We start from the raw sequence: 15,888 nt of genomic DNA, 5'->3' as shown, positions 1-15,888 counted from the left end.
AAAAAAAAATTCGTAGTAGGCCTTGAAAATCAAAATTTCGTCTTCAAATTTTGCATCAAGATAGAGCTTTTGGAGATCTATCTTTAAAAAAAAACCCGGTTCAAATCGGTCCATAAACAACTTTTGTACGCGAGTGTTTCCATTCTTAATGGGTCACCCTGTATATAATAGAACGAAATTATTAATAGATTTATACTGAAATTTTTCTGGAGGAGTAGAATTGGCATTTAAAATGTGTTTTTTCGTATTAAAAATATTTCAAAAATTAAAAGATATTTTCGATATAAGAAACTACATTTGGAATCTTGTCTGTGGGGTTAAATATCTTCTGTATAATTAACTTTAAAATAGAATAATGAAGTGTCTATATCTTGTCTGTTGGGTTAAATATCTTTTGCATAATTAACTTTAAAATAGAATAATGAAGTGTTGTATGAAATGTGACCAAATTGAATTTACTTGAACCAAGCATGTATAGGTATTAAATTTTTCAGTTAGTAACGAATTTTTCTGATATTCTTATAATTTACCATGAGAAGTCCTACTATATCGGCAAAATTATATATCTCTTTAATAAACTTTCAGTATTATTTGCTTGAATCAGCTTAATATTAATATATAAAATAGACTAACAGCTACGGAAGCGAAGAAGAGAATATAAATGTTTTTTAAAAACAACATTTCATACTATGATCATCGTTTATTTTGTAATGATGCTGGACTACTTTTGTAGTTAACTAGGCTTACTACTTACAACATTCAACTGGGCTTTACTGATGGTAATTTAATAATTATATTATTTAAAAAATATACTTCTGTATATGATGTTAAAAAAAATAATTAAATCAATAGAACATTACAAATATTTGATCTGCAAGTGATACTTCACAAGTAGCGATTTTGCATAAAATTTCACAGACCCGGAAGAATTCCCACAACATGACGTATTACTCTGTTAGTTCTCTTCTTGGTATTTCTAAAACACCTAGGGTCAAATTTTAAATAAAATACGGTTATATACATCTATTTTAAAATACTGGCAAATAAAGTAAAAACTAGTTTCTAGAATATCGATTATGTGTTGACTTTAAATTGCTAAGCATTGTGGAATTTAATTACACTAAAGAAATGTGATAAAATACCACCTCCTACTTTGCTAAGTTGTTTTTAGTGTAAGCATGTAATAATATATCCTTATTTATTTTTACTATCTATTATTACATATTATTTTCGCAGTGTTTGAAACGATATTTTTCTGCATAAAAATTTACATTTTCTAGCTTTTTACGAAATAATACTTAATATACCTGATTCTAGTTTTTTAATGTATGGGGAAGTTTATGTGATATAAATATCTACTGAAATATTTACTTACCACTTATTTTATACAAAACTGTTTGGTATCTGTCCGCTACAATTTTCATTATGCCTGCTAAATCCTGTAACAAAAAAAAAAATAGTATTACAATCCAATCATTATATTTCAACGTGTTATTTGTTACATTACTGTCAATTTTCAATTTATTAGATAGGTATTATAAAGAAAATCGATCAAAAGAAGATAATGAAATCACAACTTTAGTAATTCTTAAAACTTTATGTTAATAAAATGTTAAAAATAGTAAAATATCATTTAAATATTCACTTTTTTAGCTTTGTCATTTATTTTTACGTAACATTTTTGGAAATTACTTATTCATATTAATATAAATGATTATTAATTTATGCTTGAAAAAGACTGTTGCGTGAAATTGACTTTTGAAAACAGAGCAAATTAGAAGGACATTAAAATAAGTTTGAATAGTTAGGTAGGTATTTAATTTTGATCAACACAAAATGAACAAATTAAAGATTATAGCTTACAGCGATCAATAAAAAAGAGAATTAGTTGATATTACTTCAATATAATATAAAACACTAGGTATAAATAAATCGGTCTGAGTGAAAGCAAAAAGGCATCGAGTGAATTCATTGAGAGAAATTATAGAGTACATTTTCAGTCAATATTGAGCATTTTGATAATTGTACACATTTTTTATAATATTTGAACTAAAACTGAAAACTCATAAACTTTTTGTTCTACTTATACTAATAGAGGAAAATTTCACTCAGTTCAATTTTTCTTACAGTGAATGATTAAAATAAATAAAGGTAAAATATTATCTATTATTTAATACATATTTTGATAGTAATGTAATATTGAAAATTACTTGTATTTTAATAATAGTAATGATAATGGATGATTAATATTAATCTAATTTTCAGATTCGTCAGGTGTACCAAATTTTTATGTGGGGTATCTAGCTTAACCTAGCATTGAAGTTCGTTACAGTTGAGTCATTATTTTCTCTTAGAAAAATTGGATATTGTAGGTAGTTTTTAAACTTAATTCAACTTATTATATAGATGAAATAATACGATAATCGTAACTGTTATGGAATTCGGAATATTTAGTAGTAACGTATCTACCGATACTGTTTTTTAACTTTTAGGAAGCTATACCAAATAATTGATGTGCGTGAACATCCCACCTGCCAAACATTTACTGGGTACATTGAGTACATTTTCACTTAATATTGAGCATTTGTGATAATGTTTTAACTAGAACTGATTTCATGCAAATATAGGTTCCGGTTATATAATTACTCTAAATAAACTCGCACTTAGTAAACTTGTAACTAAATCAGAGTACAGTGATGAAAAATGTCACTGTTGCAGAAAAGTGTGCCTACACTGAAAGAAATGCGTTTTATTCTTTATTAGAATTCTATATACCATTATAAGACCATTGTATACTATATGTGACAGTTAAACAGGTGAATATTGGATATAAAACGCGTATTGCTAGCACAGTTGTATAGTGACTATAAACCTTATTCTTTATTAAATTATTGTATAACTAGTATACAACGTTTTTTATACCCTTTACGAAATAATAGCAATAACTGTTATTAAAGTGTTCCATATCGTTATTAGAACATCTAGTACTGGTTATAAGTTTTATAATAATAAATGTATTAAACTGTTGTATACTCTGTATGAGTTAAAAACATATGTCATTAAGTTTTCAGAAATTTTATTGGATAACTGTAATTACAAGCTAAGGTTCTAATGTAAACATACATAAAACATACTTTTAAGCATTAAAAATGATGACAAATCGCTCCCAAAACTGTCCAGTTTATTTTCTTAGCAACGATGCACCCGTATTTTCTTGTATTACATGAGAATTTGCACTATAACTCTTCCACCTTAAGAATGAAGCATCCCCAGAAAGGTTGAGCTTCTTTCCATATAATTTTATTTCCTCTGGTTGATTGACTTTATACCCATGCTCTTCTTTGTCACCGTTAACCTTCTGTTCCTCCATCTTATGTAAAACTTAACATCAGCGATTTCTAATAGGACCTACAAAATAATAATTTTTAAGATTTAGACAAGATTTACATTTGAAAAAACAAAACAATTACAAGCCATAAAACAGTTAGATACTTACATAATAATTTTCCATTTCACACAACGCGATATGATCATGTATCCCACAAAACATGTGCATATACTGTCCATTTTCATCAAACTAGACGTGTGTAAGTCGATGCACAGCGGACTGTCGGAAATTTTACGATTGTTGTATTTTCTCTTCTTGAGTAAAGATAATAAAGACGTTGTGGTTTTGTGTGTTTATTTTGACAATGATTGAACATGTATGGACAATAAAAGTGGACTGTATAAGATAGTTGAGTACCGTTCTGCTTCATGCATAGCATGCTACTGAAATCTTAGAAGGGATGAGCTCGTGCGGCGAACCCTAAATCAGCGGCTGGAATAGCCAGGTTTCTTATTGAGTCGGCGCACTTCGCTCTCGGGTCTGACATATGATTATTATTACAAGACTATGAATATAACTTAACAACGATCATAACCGATTATGCACCGAGAGGTGACGATCACTTAACCATTATAAGATGCGTTTTACACGTTAAAAACGGAAACATATTCAGTATAAGAACGAATAATTCTGTTAATACAATTGTTATATACAAATTCGGATACTGGTCTTTATACAACAAATCTTCCCTACTATACAATTGGAATATAAAGTCTATAACACCTAATAATGTATAAGTAATTCATTATAACCTTTATTTCATAGATGCATAAGGTGTATTAAGCACCTTCCAGTTAAACTGATTGAATAATGAGTATGGAGATGATTGCTTTTTTTTAATAAAAGTTGTATATTGGTTATAAAAGTATTAATATGCGCTATGCACATTATTCTAGATAAACAGTTTAATAAGCCCATTTCTTTCAGTGTAGTAGTCTCAGTATCTGGAACTTGGTTTCAATGTTTAGTGTGCGAGTTGATTAATAAAAAACAGAGTTAACTACTTACTTACGAATCAAGTTTGAATGCAAGTTTGAAAGAAACATAACATTTGTTTATCTCTTTGTTGAAAATTACAATATGAAAAATTACAAAACAAATATAATAGTAAATTTGAAGGTATTAAGCCACTCTAGAATTGTGAAAAAATCGATTTTTGGATTGGTGAAGAATATACATAGGAAAAAAAACGTAGGTGGGGGGAAAATCGGGAATACAAGTTTTTTCGAGGTGGAGTGCAACCATTTGCAGCGTGCTGCAGGAGAGCTTATTGTAACTCCTGAGAACGCACGCGATAGTTAGCTATTATAGAGGCACAATTGAGTCTCAGATCAAACTGGAAAGAGGAAGATCAAGAAGGCTAATTATTTATTTATTTATTTATTTCTTTTCCCAACAGGCATAAATACCTAATTACAGGGAAATAATTACTACACTGTATTGTACAAAATGTGGCTACCTAAAACAAGCACACTAACAAAGGGTAATAACCAAAATACATAGCAGCACTATGTCAGAAGGGCAAACAACATCCACGTAACGATTTTGCAAAATTAAGACATGTAAAAGTGATGATTATGGTAAATTGTTTACAGAACAAATTTGTTTAATTTCTATTAAAAATACTCTTTGGGGGTGAAAACAGGTCGATGGAGTTAAATGATGAGACTTGATTAATTAATTTGAACATAACTGCAAGAGGAGAACATCCCACCTGCCAAACAGGAGAACATGATGTCTTGTGTATCGCGGATATGCAGATATTGTTTTTGACGGGTGTCTCTGGAAGGAACATTAATAAGCATACGGGAGATCAGATTCGGTGCATTAATGAAACAATTTAAAATTTTGTAACCAAATAACATAATAGAAATAATACGACGGTGATGAAGTGTATTAATATTAAATTCTTGACAAAGTTGATTAGTTCTTAGAGTAAAATATAGATATCGCGTTTCCCTCATAACAAAACCAAGAGTTTTATAGGCATCAGATATAAATTTGTCAGAGTGAATTTTATATGATATTGTACTATCTATCGTTAAGCCCAGATCTTTAACATTATGAACTTTAACTAAATGTGTGTCATTCATCTTATATGCGTAAGTAACAACATCCTTTTTACAAGTAAAAGAACAACTTCCTTTTTACGAACAACATCCTTTTTTTACGGACAGCATCCTTTTTTACGAACAACATCCTTTTTCCGAGTAAAATAAATATTGCAGAATCAATGCCCAGCCGGAGCAATGCACAATCATTTACAACTTTAATTTGTCTATAAAATTTAAAATCGTCAGCGAACAACAAGCATTCAGAATGATGAAGACATTGGGGTAAATCATTAATAAAGTACAAGAACAAGAGTGGGCCCAGGTTGGAACCCTGTGGGACCCCTGAATATTTGACTTTAAATGTGCGGTTTTGTAAATAAGAAACAATTAATTTAATTAGGTATGCACTGAGTATATCATCGGTAAATATAGTCAAGTTAGTAGATATTGATCTCTTAGGCCATGTTGATAGTCTTTGACTAGTGTGCTAAAATGACTCCATAAGTTACGGTATAATATCTGCTCGAAAACTTTTGCAGGCGCCGATAAAACTACAATAAGTCCATAATTATTTAAATTAGATTTCTCTCCCGATTTATAAATTGGACTGACTAGTGAAATTTTCCAACAGTCAGGAAATTGATTAGTCTTCAAAATTAAGTTTTAAATATGCAGGAGGGGTTCCCTGAAATAATCAGAATAACCCTTTAAAACGCACGGTGGTACCCCGTCCGCACATACAGCCCGTTTTGGTTTCAATTTTTTAATTGCCGTATCACTTGCCAAAATACACTTCAACTGTGCCATCTGATAATTTGCGGGTGTTGTATCTTTTAAATTATAGATGGCCGGTGAGACAGAGTAAACTGAATAAACGTATTTGGCAAATGTTTCGGGAACTTTATTTTCTGGTATAATAACGTTATCACTGTTGCGAAAGGATACCGAGGCATATGAAGGGGATGGTTTATTTTTAATGTAACTAAAGAATACTTTACTGTACAATTGTGTACCATATATAAAAAATTTCTTATGTTGAATAGCAACAAAAACTTTAAAATCGTTTTTCGAGAAACCATTTTTTTTAACTGGCCGCAAACGTAACTCAAAAAGTTTTCAACGAATCGACATGAAATTTTGAGAGTATCACACTAACACAGCTCAGGGAACAACTTACGAGTTTTTCGATTGATTAACAATTTTCATTGTTTAATGCAAAATTTTTTCGATACTTTTCTTTTGAATGTTCACTAAATGAACAATTATTAATATTTTTTAATTTCCGTATGATATTCCCTAGCATTTAGTATATAATGCCACAAAATTCTTCTTTTTTTGTTTCAAGACCATATACCAAGACCAAAATTGGTCGTATATAGTTTTCAAAATGTAACATATATTACTTTAAACATTCTAAATTGGCAGAGTAATACGGAAAATTGCATTACCAAAATTTTACACTTCCATTTCAAATTTTAAAAATAATGCTCCTAATAAATAGCTTACCATTCACATTTACAAATCGATGAAAGAATGTGGAAATTTGGGGGCACCAATTTACTAGAGATTATATAGAGAGAGTGTCCAGCCGTAACCTTCTGATACTTTATATGAAGGCGAAAACCACACAGTTTTAAAATGAAAGGTTACAAAAGCATTTTAGCGTTTGTTGGGAAATATTTGAATAAATTCGATGTGGCAATGCTACAAGTAGAGATAGAAAAAATCTCTAGGAGAGTTTTGCCACCAGCATCGCTATCGCGAGCATACCTAGATGTGAAAATAAAGTAAAAACAACTGTTACTTAACTTTCTATTAATATCTGTTGTGTAACCCAATTTACACCGGTTTAAGATTCAAAATGTTTAATAAAAATTGTTGCGGTTAAGCTATTTATGTAACATTTTAATAACAGATGCCTTTATTAATATCTTAAAATAGCCTCGAGTTTTATGAAACATTAATAAATATACCTATATAAACGTAAACACTGTTTAACAATAACATATATACAGGGTGTCCCGGTACTTTATACAAAAAAGTCAAGTACAAATAGATGAGGTCAAAATAATATTAGTTCTCTTATAAATTTTTTTATACGGGCCTTCGTTAACAAGTTATGGGCCCTCAAAGGTGAAAATTAAAAAAAATATTTTTATTTACAGTCTCTAAACTATTAACTTCAGCATGCTGCAAATTTAGTGATCGATAACACATGCGTACAGCTTGTTTTATATTTTATATCATAAGTGAAACTTCATTTTGCCCAGAACGCCAGGGACGGACTATGTCCAATGATTAACACCCCAGAATTTTTGCGTAGATGACGATCGCAATCCGCCTGTATCAAAAATAAGATTCCTGAAAAATATGCCAATGATAATACCCTCTCGGTTCAACTAGATAAAATTAACAGTTTAGGAAATATTTGTTATTTTATGCCACAGTGCACATCGAGCGGCGCCTCCACCATTTTTTGTTTTTAAATTTTTAAGGACATAATCACTATGTTAGAACCGTACATATTTTAAAAATAAGAGCCCAGAAAATCTTACTGTCTGCTAATGTAATTTTTACTAACAAAATTTAACAAATACACTATACACATAACACAAAATAGAAACACAAAACAAGAATAAGTAAGTAAGTAAACTTTCAAAATACATTTTCAATGTGGGCACTTTCCACCTCCACACACTTTCTAAGTCTACGAATGTAAAAGCATTTCTGGGGTATGTCTAATATTATCAAAATGGAAATTAATTCTTTGTAGCAATTCATCCCTTGTCTGTACTGGAGATGCGTACACTAAACTTTCCGACGGAAGAAGTCCATAGGGTTAAAGTCTGGAGGACGTGGTGGCCATGAAATTGGGCCTCCTCTCTCAATCCATTTATTATTAAACACAATGGATAAATAATTTCGTACATCAATATTGCATGAACTAAACGTTTCTTCGGGTGTTTAATCGAACATCGAACATCTAATAGTAACTGCAAATTATTTTGCAAAAACTCCAAATATCGATGTCCATTCAGACGTTCCTCAAAAACGTATGGACCTATTAAATTATGACCTTTTTTTCGTGTACAAACAAATAACATTCGTAGCCTTAGGATGTGTGTGGAGGTGGAAGGTGTACATATTGAAAATGTATTTTAAAAATTTTCTTTCTTTTAAATCATTTTTTTAACTTATTCTTGTTTTGTTTTTCTATTTTGTGTTATGTGGAAAGTGTGTTTGTCAAATTTTGTTAACGAAAATTACATTAGCAGACAGTAAGATTTTCTAGGCTCTTCTTTTAAAAATTTGTATGTATCTAACATAGTAATTAAGAGCAATTAAAAATTCAAAACAAAAAATTTTGGAGGCGCCGCGCACCGCTTGATGTGTACTGTGACATAAAATCACAAATATTTCCTAAACTGCTAGCTTTACCGAGTTTAGCTAGGAGGGTATTATAGTTGGAAAATTCTTTAGGGAATTGTTGATACAGGCAGATTGCGATCGTCGTCGATGCAAAAATTCTGGGTTGTTAACCATTGGGTATAGTCCGTCCCTGGCGTTCTGGGCATAATGAAGTTTCACTTACAACATCAAAAACAAGCTGTGCGCATGTGTTATCGATCACCAAATTTGCATCATTCTAAAGTTAATGGTTTAGAGACTATAAATAAAAATATTTTATTGAATTTTCACCTTTGAGGTCCCGTAACTTGTTTACGAAGGCCTGTATGAAAAAAAATTATATGGAGGATTGATATTATTTTGACTTCATCTATCTGTACTCGACTTTGTTGTATCAAGTACCGGGACATCCTGTATATTCGTAAATCGATTGTAAACGAAGAATACTGGGTAAAAACACTACAAGTGAATTTTTAAGGTACAATAAAGATAATGGTACCAAAAAAAGTGTGTAAAAGGTAGAAAAATCAGAGCGATCTAAGGATATTTTTATCGATTTCACAGATAAATAATTACCCGTTGACAAAAATTTTGATGTATAATTTAAATTGTATGATTTATGAATTTAGTTTAAAATTTATATTCTAGCAAATTAAATAAAAGTGACCTATCGATTTTGCTGTGTGGTCTTTAAATGTTTTACTACCTATGTATTTAAAATTTTAAATAAATATGAATATTAATACAGCTATTATTATTGAAGATAATGATGTATGAGTAATAATTTGCAGCATTACATATAACATGCGTACAATTTATATCATTTATATGTTGGAGTCGTAGGGCTAACTTGGGCGTTAATATCACTACTCGTGTCACTCATCTTCACGAAATAATAAGTAATACCGTAAATGAAAATGATTTAAAATAAAACATTACAAATACAGTACTCGAGGTGTTTTATGACAACAACCAGAGGACCGATAACGAATCCACGGTCAACAGAATAGCAGTGTACTCACGTCTTCAATGCTCAAGTAGAACTCCTTTCAGTACATCTCCCTGTACTTGTCTTCACTCGTCAGGTCAAAATTATTCTTATATGCACCAATCAANGCTATTATTATTGAAGATAATGGTGTATGAGTAATAATTTGCAGCATTACATATAACATGCGTACAATTTATATCATCTATAAGTCGGAGTCATAGGGCTAACTTGGGCGTTAATATCACTACTCGTGTCACTCATCTTCACGAAATAATAAGTAATACCGTAAATTAAAATGATTTAAAATAAAACATTACAAATAAAGTACTCGAGGTGTTTTATGACAACAACCAGAGGACCGATAACGAATCCACAGTCAACAGAATAGCAGTGTACTTACGTCTTCAATGCTCAAGTAGAACTCCTTTCAGTACATCTCCCTGTACTTGTCTTCACTGGTCAGGTCAAAATTATTCTTATATGCACCAATCAAATTCGTTATCTCCTAGAGATTCCCTTATAAAGTAATTATAAGGTAAATGCTATCTATCCTTTGACCGCAGCTACGTTGAGTGACCCGAAAGTCTCACCGAACCCAAGCTTGCCATAATAAAACTTGGGAATAACATAACCGGCTTAATTCATAAATAACTATTTCTAAGTTTTATGGTCTAGGTACAATTTATAAAAGGGTATTCCCCGAATAAAGAATTCTGGAATTTCCAAAATCTGAAGGACTCGGCCCGTGAGAAAGACATCTCCGACATATATTTTTTATACATATGAATGTTGAAGCTAAATATTTATATATTTATTTACTTATTTATTTCTTTATTTCAATATTTTAACTCATCAATTGGGATAATAATATGGTAGAAGATAAAAATGATTTTTTATCTAGGTACCTAAAACTGTTCTAATATTTGGAGCGATTTGCAGCAGTGCAGAAAAATTTAGATGATGATAAGAACATAAAAAATGTGAAATTTAAAATTTTTTCGATTATAAATGGTAAAGGAAGTATAATTTTTGTTTATTTTTGGGTCATGTAGGAAGGCTATTAAACTGCATCTCTTGATAACAATTGTTAAAGTAACAGTGGTTAAAAAATTATCTAGATGCGCAAATAATGAAAATTTCTAAATTATATCGTCCAGTAATTTTGTGCCAGTCAAATTATTTGGACTGTATGCTGGAAACGAATTATTTCTAAACTAAAGAATACTTCTTTGTTTATTACGCCAAGTATTGTCATTTTTTAGCTGTAGAGGAAGGTAATAATGACGCGCAGTTTCATCACAGCAAATGTTTCAGTTATGACAATATTTTTCTGTAATTTATTATAGAATGATATCAAGGATATAAAATAAACTATTAGTCAACAATATTCAAATAGATATCATGAAGACGTTTTATCGCATGTCTTCCATGTTCTCCAGATTTGAATCTATCGCATTTTGTTAGTTATATACTTTTTCGTGAATTTTATTAAATTGTTATTATTTTTCATTTCATATTCTTGTTCTAAAAGTCTAGGTAGATATAAAAACTATATTAAACAACATAATTTGATACCGAAAACCGGTTGAATTTAAAAATTAATATTCTCTAAAATATTATTTATTTGCTTGTCAAACTGTAACTTGACATGGGTATGCCCACATAATTTTATGTTTGTTTGTAACTAGCACTATTAAGGAAAATAACAAAACCTCTACTTTATACAACTTCTACCTACCCAGTAAATTACTAAATAATGTATATAATGTCAGTCAAAACAAGTTAATCATTTATCTTAATTTCATGAACACCTTTGCTTTCAAATTTTGGCGAGAATACCCTTGAACAATTTTGATGACTATCCGAGGTGGATATATTGTTTCATAGAGCGTAGGTGAGTTGGTGGCCTCCGTTTTACCGGAAACACACACTGGTAGTCTCACGATGCAGTATATGGACGTAATGTACTTATTAAAACAACGTACTTATTAAGATAATCGAAATATTTTGTAGAACACTAATCGTTGCATTCGAAAAATTGCATAATGCGCGAATGGATATTACAAAATTTTATAATTTTGTATAGTTTATGCAGATTATTGGATATGAATTGTTGTAATTAAGTTTTATATGCAGGATATTCTAGAATAGATGGAAGTGAAAACTGTGGGAATTATATCTTTTCGGTCCTCTTAAATTCACAAGACAGTAATATAAATTTTCTGAACCTAAAAATAAAATTTAATAATCTGATGAAAAGTTTTATTAGGGCAGAGCATCCATTCAATTTATTGACTATAAGCACGCTTTTTCTTATTCATCATATGTTAAAATTATATACCCACTATCAAATTTTCTAATAAGTAAATAATAAATAAGTCAATTTTGTGACAATTGATATAAGTTTTAGACTTTTTACTTTATTAAACAAGATTAATTAAAAATATTAATCCATTTTCAATATTTTCTTATTTTAGTTATCTTGTTGTCTTTATTTGTTCAAGGGATTCGATTTTTTGAGAAAGTATTGAAATGTGTACTAGAATCTAATTTGTTTTGTTGCCTGTTGTTTTTGTTCACTTTGGTACACCCTTGAGCACCCAGGGTACAGCCTGGGGCAGATACGCTGGATGGTTGGAGCGCTAGAACTGATAATGGCAATAATTTTGAAGCGTGGGTACACAGTTATTGAACGGCAAGGCATCAGGGTCGACGTTCGATCAGATACATTGATGGGCCCGCAGAGGTGCTGTAGCGAAATCCGTCTTAGTTTGGACTATTGACCTCTTTGGATTTTACCCATCTTTGAATTGTAGCCGACTGAAAGTGATGATGGACTTGATTCGAAACTGAGGTGAATTTTCAATTGCAGCGCACTGTTCTTTGTCTTCGTCTTGCTTGTGATTTCGTGGTTCGAACGGAAAGCTGATCGAAAATTTGAAATAGACTCTGGACTTGGAATTGGACAGTGTCATCGTATAACGTGTAGAACAGTACTTAGAAATAATATATATCTTTTCGTATGTAAAATAAGAATTATTAATTACAAAAAAGCTCACTAGTCGAAAATATACGTATAGCAAGTGCTACCGGCTCAGTAAAGAATCAAGTGCGAGTACGGCGCACTTGAATCTCGTCAAATTCATACATCAAACGTATTGAGTACTCGACGTACTCAAAAATTGCAAAATGCTTAACAATTTCGAGTTCTGAGTACCATCAAAATAAGTATTCATGTTTACCTTATATCGAGTACTTTAGATACCTACGCAATACAATCGTGAGTACAATTTATTATTTAATTATTGTTCAAGTATTCTCCAGCTCTGAATATACAGCAAAAATAAAAACCAAAAATTGTTTGTTGGTTATTAAGAAAAAGTTTACGTATTGTAAAAGCAATAAAATTGTACACAATATGTTGAAAAATATTTCGTCTATAATAGGTGGGTAGGTAGGAAGTATCAAATTTACTAAATTGTTTTGTTGACTTAAAATACATTTAAATATCATAAAAAGTAACTTCATCTATCACTAAAATGGTTTTCTTGTTATTTTAAAATTTAATAGAGATTGATATAAACAATCATTTTTAAATTTGTGCATTATGGGTACTAATAAATTATTTAAAAATAAGTTTACAATTAACAGTGAAAAATAAGTAGGCGATGAATAATTTATTGTTACTATTTCAAAATGTGTTAATACTTATGAGACTTTTTGCGTTTATGCCTCTTTCCAGTATCAACAAAGTGATTAAGTACACAGGATCGGAATGTACCGATGGTCCATCTGCCGTTACGTGAGAGCGATAAAGTAAGACATAGAAATCCATGCGATAGAGAAGGATGGCTATAATGAAGGCGTCTTATAGTCACCGCCCGTTTCGCCCTTCCACAAATAAGATCCACTTCTTATTTGCGGAAGGGCGAAATGGGCCGTGACTATTAAACGCCTTCATTATAGCAATCTTTCTCTATCGCACGGATTTCTATGACTTACTTTATCGCTCTCACGTAACGGCAGATGGACCATCGGTACTTTCCGACCCTGCATATTGTACCAAAAAACTCTGTCCCACATGTTAAGATCAGGTATATTTCAATATTTTTAGAAATAGAAAATATATACCTTCTAGAATTGAGTAATACACATTTTGCGGCAATTATAGAAAAATACTTTTTATACATGATTACAATTATAATAATTATTTGCACAAAATGATGCACCATCAACATTACATGCGTAAAGAAGACTGAAAAAAATACAATCTTGTAATAGATTGATCCTAGATTACAGTTGCGAAATATCTAAAATCTAAATTTAAATCATCTCTGTTATTGCTTTTATTTCAATACTTCTTAAAACGTGAAGGATTAGAACATTCATGAATTCTCATGCACGTGTTAAAAATAGTTTAGGTAAATGTATTCATTAATTAGTGGATGTCTGTGGCTAAAATTCATCGATTCTGTCGGCTGAATGTAACCATTGCTAAAATAAAATTGGAAACCTGATTAAAAAATAGTACTAGAATTTCATTCATTCATTAAGGATTCAGAAGGATTCAAACATTCATTATCATAGAGGAAGGGGTGACCAAAGATTAAATACATGATTTCTATCATTGGTTCATATATACTTTTAATATGCTATGTGAAATAATAGATAAATATACATTGCTAACTTTTCCGATATGTACGCGAGATATAACAGTGCTACTCTGTGACTAGCGTGCACATGTTTATAGTCCATAAAAAAATCGCTGAATTATTCGTCGGTTGTCTCACCTATGCCATACTGACGACGACCAATAAGTATGAAACCGGTATAAGTCTGGTGCGTTTGACTGACGAATAATCTTAGTATATTTCAATGCTGGTCAGGACATATGTGTGTTTCCAACAATATAATTAGTTAAAAATCGTTTCGACTATTTTCCACTGTGACAAGTAAAAAAAATGTGCCAGCCAGTGCCTGGAAATTTTAATTCTGCAATTTACATAAAATTGCAGTTGTGGCATCATTAATAAAAAACGAAAATTAGGAAGTATCAGCTGTAACTGTTCTTATTGTTAAAATAATATTGAAAAGCTGATTAAAAGACATGCGAGCAAAATTTAATGTTATTTCAAAAATTAAGGAAAGTGTGATAAAACAATCAAATGCATGCTTTTTCCCAGTGGTTGCGGTATTTTCATAATGCTTTACGAAATAGAAGAAAAAATATGATGTACTTTCCGGGGTTCCGGGGGAGTCACAAGAGTATAGGGATTTTCCTATTGCGGTCTTGAAATTTTGGGACTGTGACTTCAGGACTGTATTGGCCTTTAGTTTAAAACCTATGGCTATAACAAGTTTTAGTAAGAATTAACAATTCACTCTATGTATCAGCAAATTTTGAAGCAACCAAGTGGTTCCGTACTTCCACGAAACACTCTGTATAAGTATGTAAGTTTTTCAATAAAAAAATATGTGTAAGCATATTACCATTTGCTTAACCAACCAGTAATACCATTCAGTGTGTAAACAAATTTCAAAAATTAGATATTAACTTCTTATTTAATTTCCACTGTTATAAGAATCTATCCTCTCGAAACTTAAAATTTGTATTGACACTTGTATCCTCATGAAAGCAATTATTTCAAAATGTGAATGCTTCCAGTAATAAATATTTTTCGCAATGACATGAGTGAATTGTGATTACTAGAAATGAAAGAAATCTATTTTAATTCAATAATTATTATATAATTAATCTTCATGAAATCATTACCACATCATAAACTCGATAAAAGCGTATCATTGGGTTATCTGTTGCCAAATTTCACAGACTTTCTTGGAAGTTTTCTCGTAAATAGTGGCTTTTAGGAGGCTTAATTGTAGTCAATGCAATTTAGATTAGTATTTCAAGATCTAGTGAAACTAGATTTGGGTTACGATGTTACTTAATTTAAAATAATTATAATTTCCAAATGTTTCAAATAAGAAAGGAAATTTTGTAGAAAAATTACTAAATATAGATTTGAAGAGTACATATTTTGAAGATA

The 15,888-nt window shown here is 30.6% G+C and overlaps 1 protein-coding gene across 1 annotated transcript in view; it reads right to left on the bottom strand.

Annotated features, from left to right (window-relative positions):
* LOC108907999 (elongation of very long chain fatty acids protein AAEL008004) overlaps window positions 1-15,888 on the bottom strand; it is a 65,531-nt gene that overhangs the window by 38,286 nt on the left and 11,357 nt on the right. Inside the window, exon 2 of the mRNA XM_018711889.2 lies at window positions 1,376-1,439. Coding sequence (XP_018567405.1) covers window positions 1,376-1,439 — 64 coding nt within the window. The remainder of the gene's footprint in view (window positions 1-1,375; window positions 1,440-15,888) is intronic.

The sequence above is a fragment of the Anoplophora glabripennis genome, unplaced genomic scaffold (assembly GCF_000390285.2).
Source record: "Anoplophora glabripennis isolate ALB-LARVAE unplaced genomic scaffold, Agla_2.0 scaffold243, whole genome shotgun sequence".
In the NCBI taxonomy this organism is placed as follows: Eukaryota; Metazoa; Arthropoda; class Insecta; order Coleoptera; family Cerambycidae; genus Anoplophora; species Anoplophora glabripennis.
The sequence above is the reverse complement of the archived record's forward strand: the minus strand, read 5'-3'. Positions and strand labels throughout refer to the sequence as shown.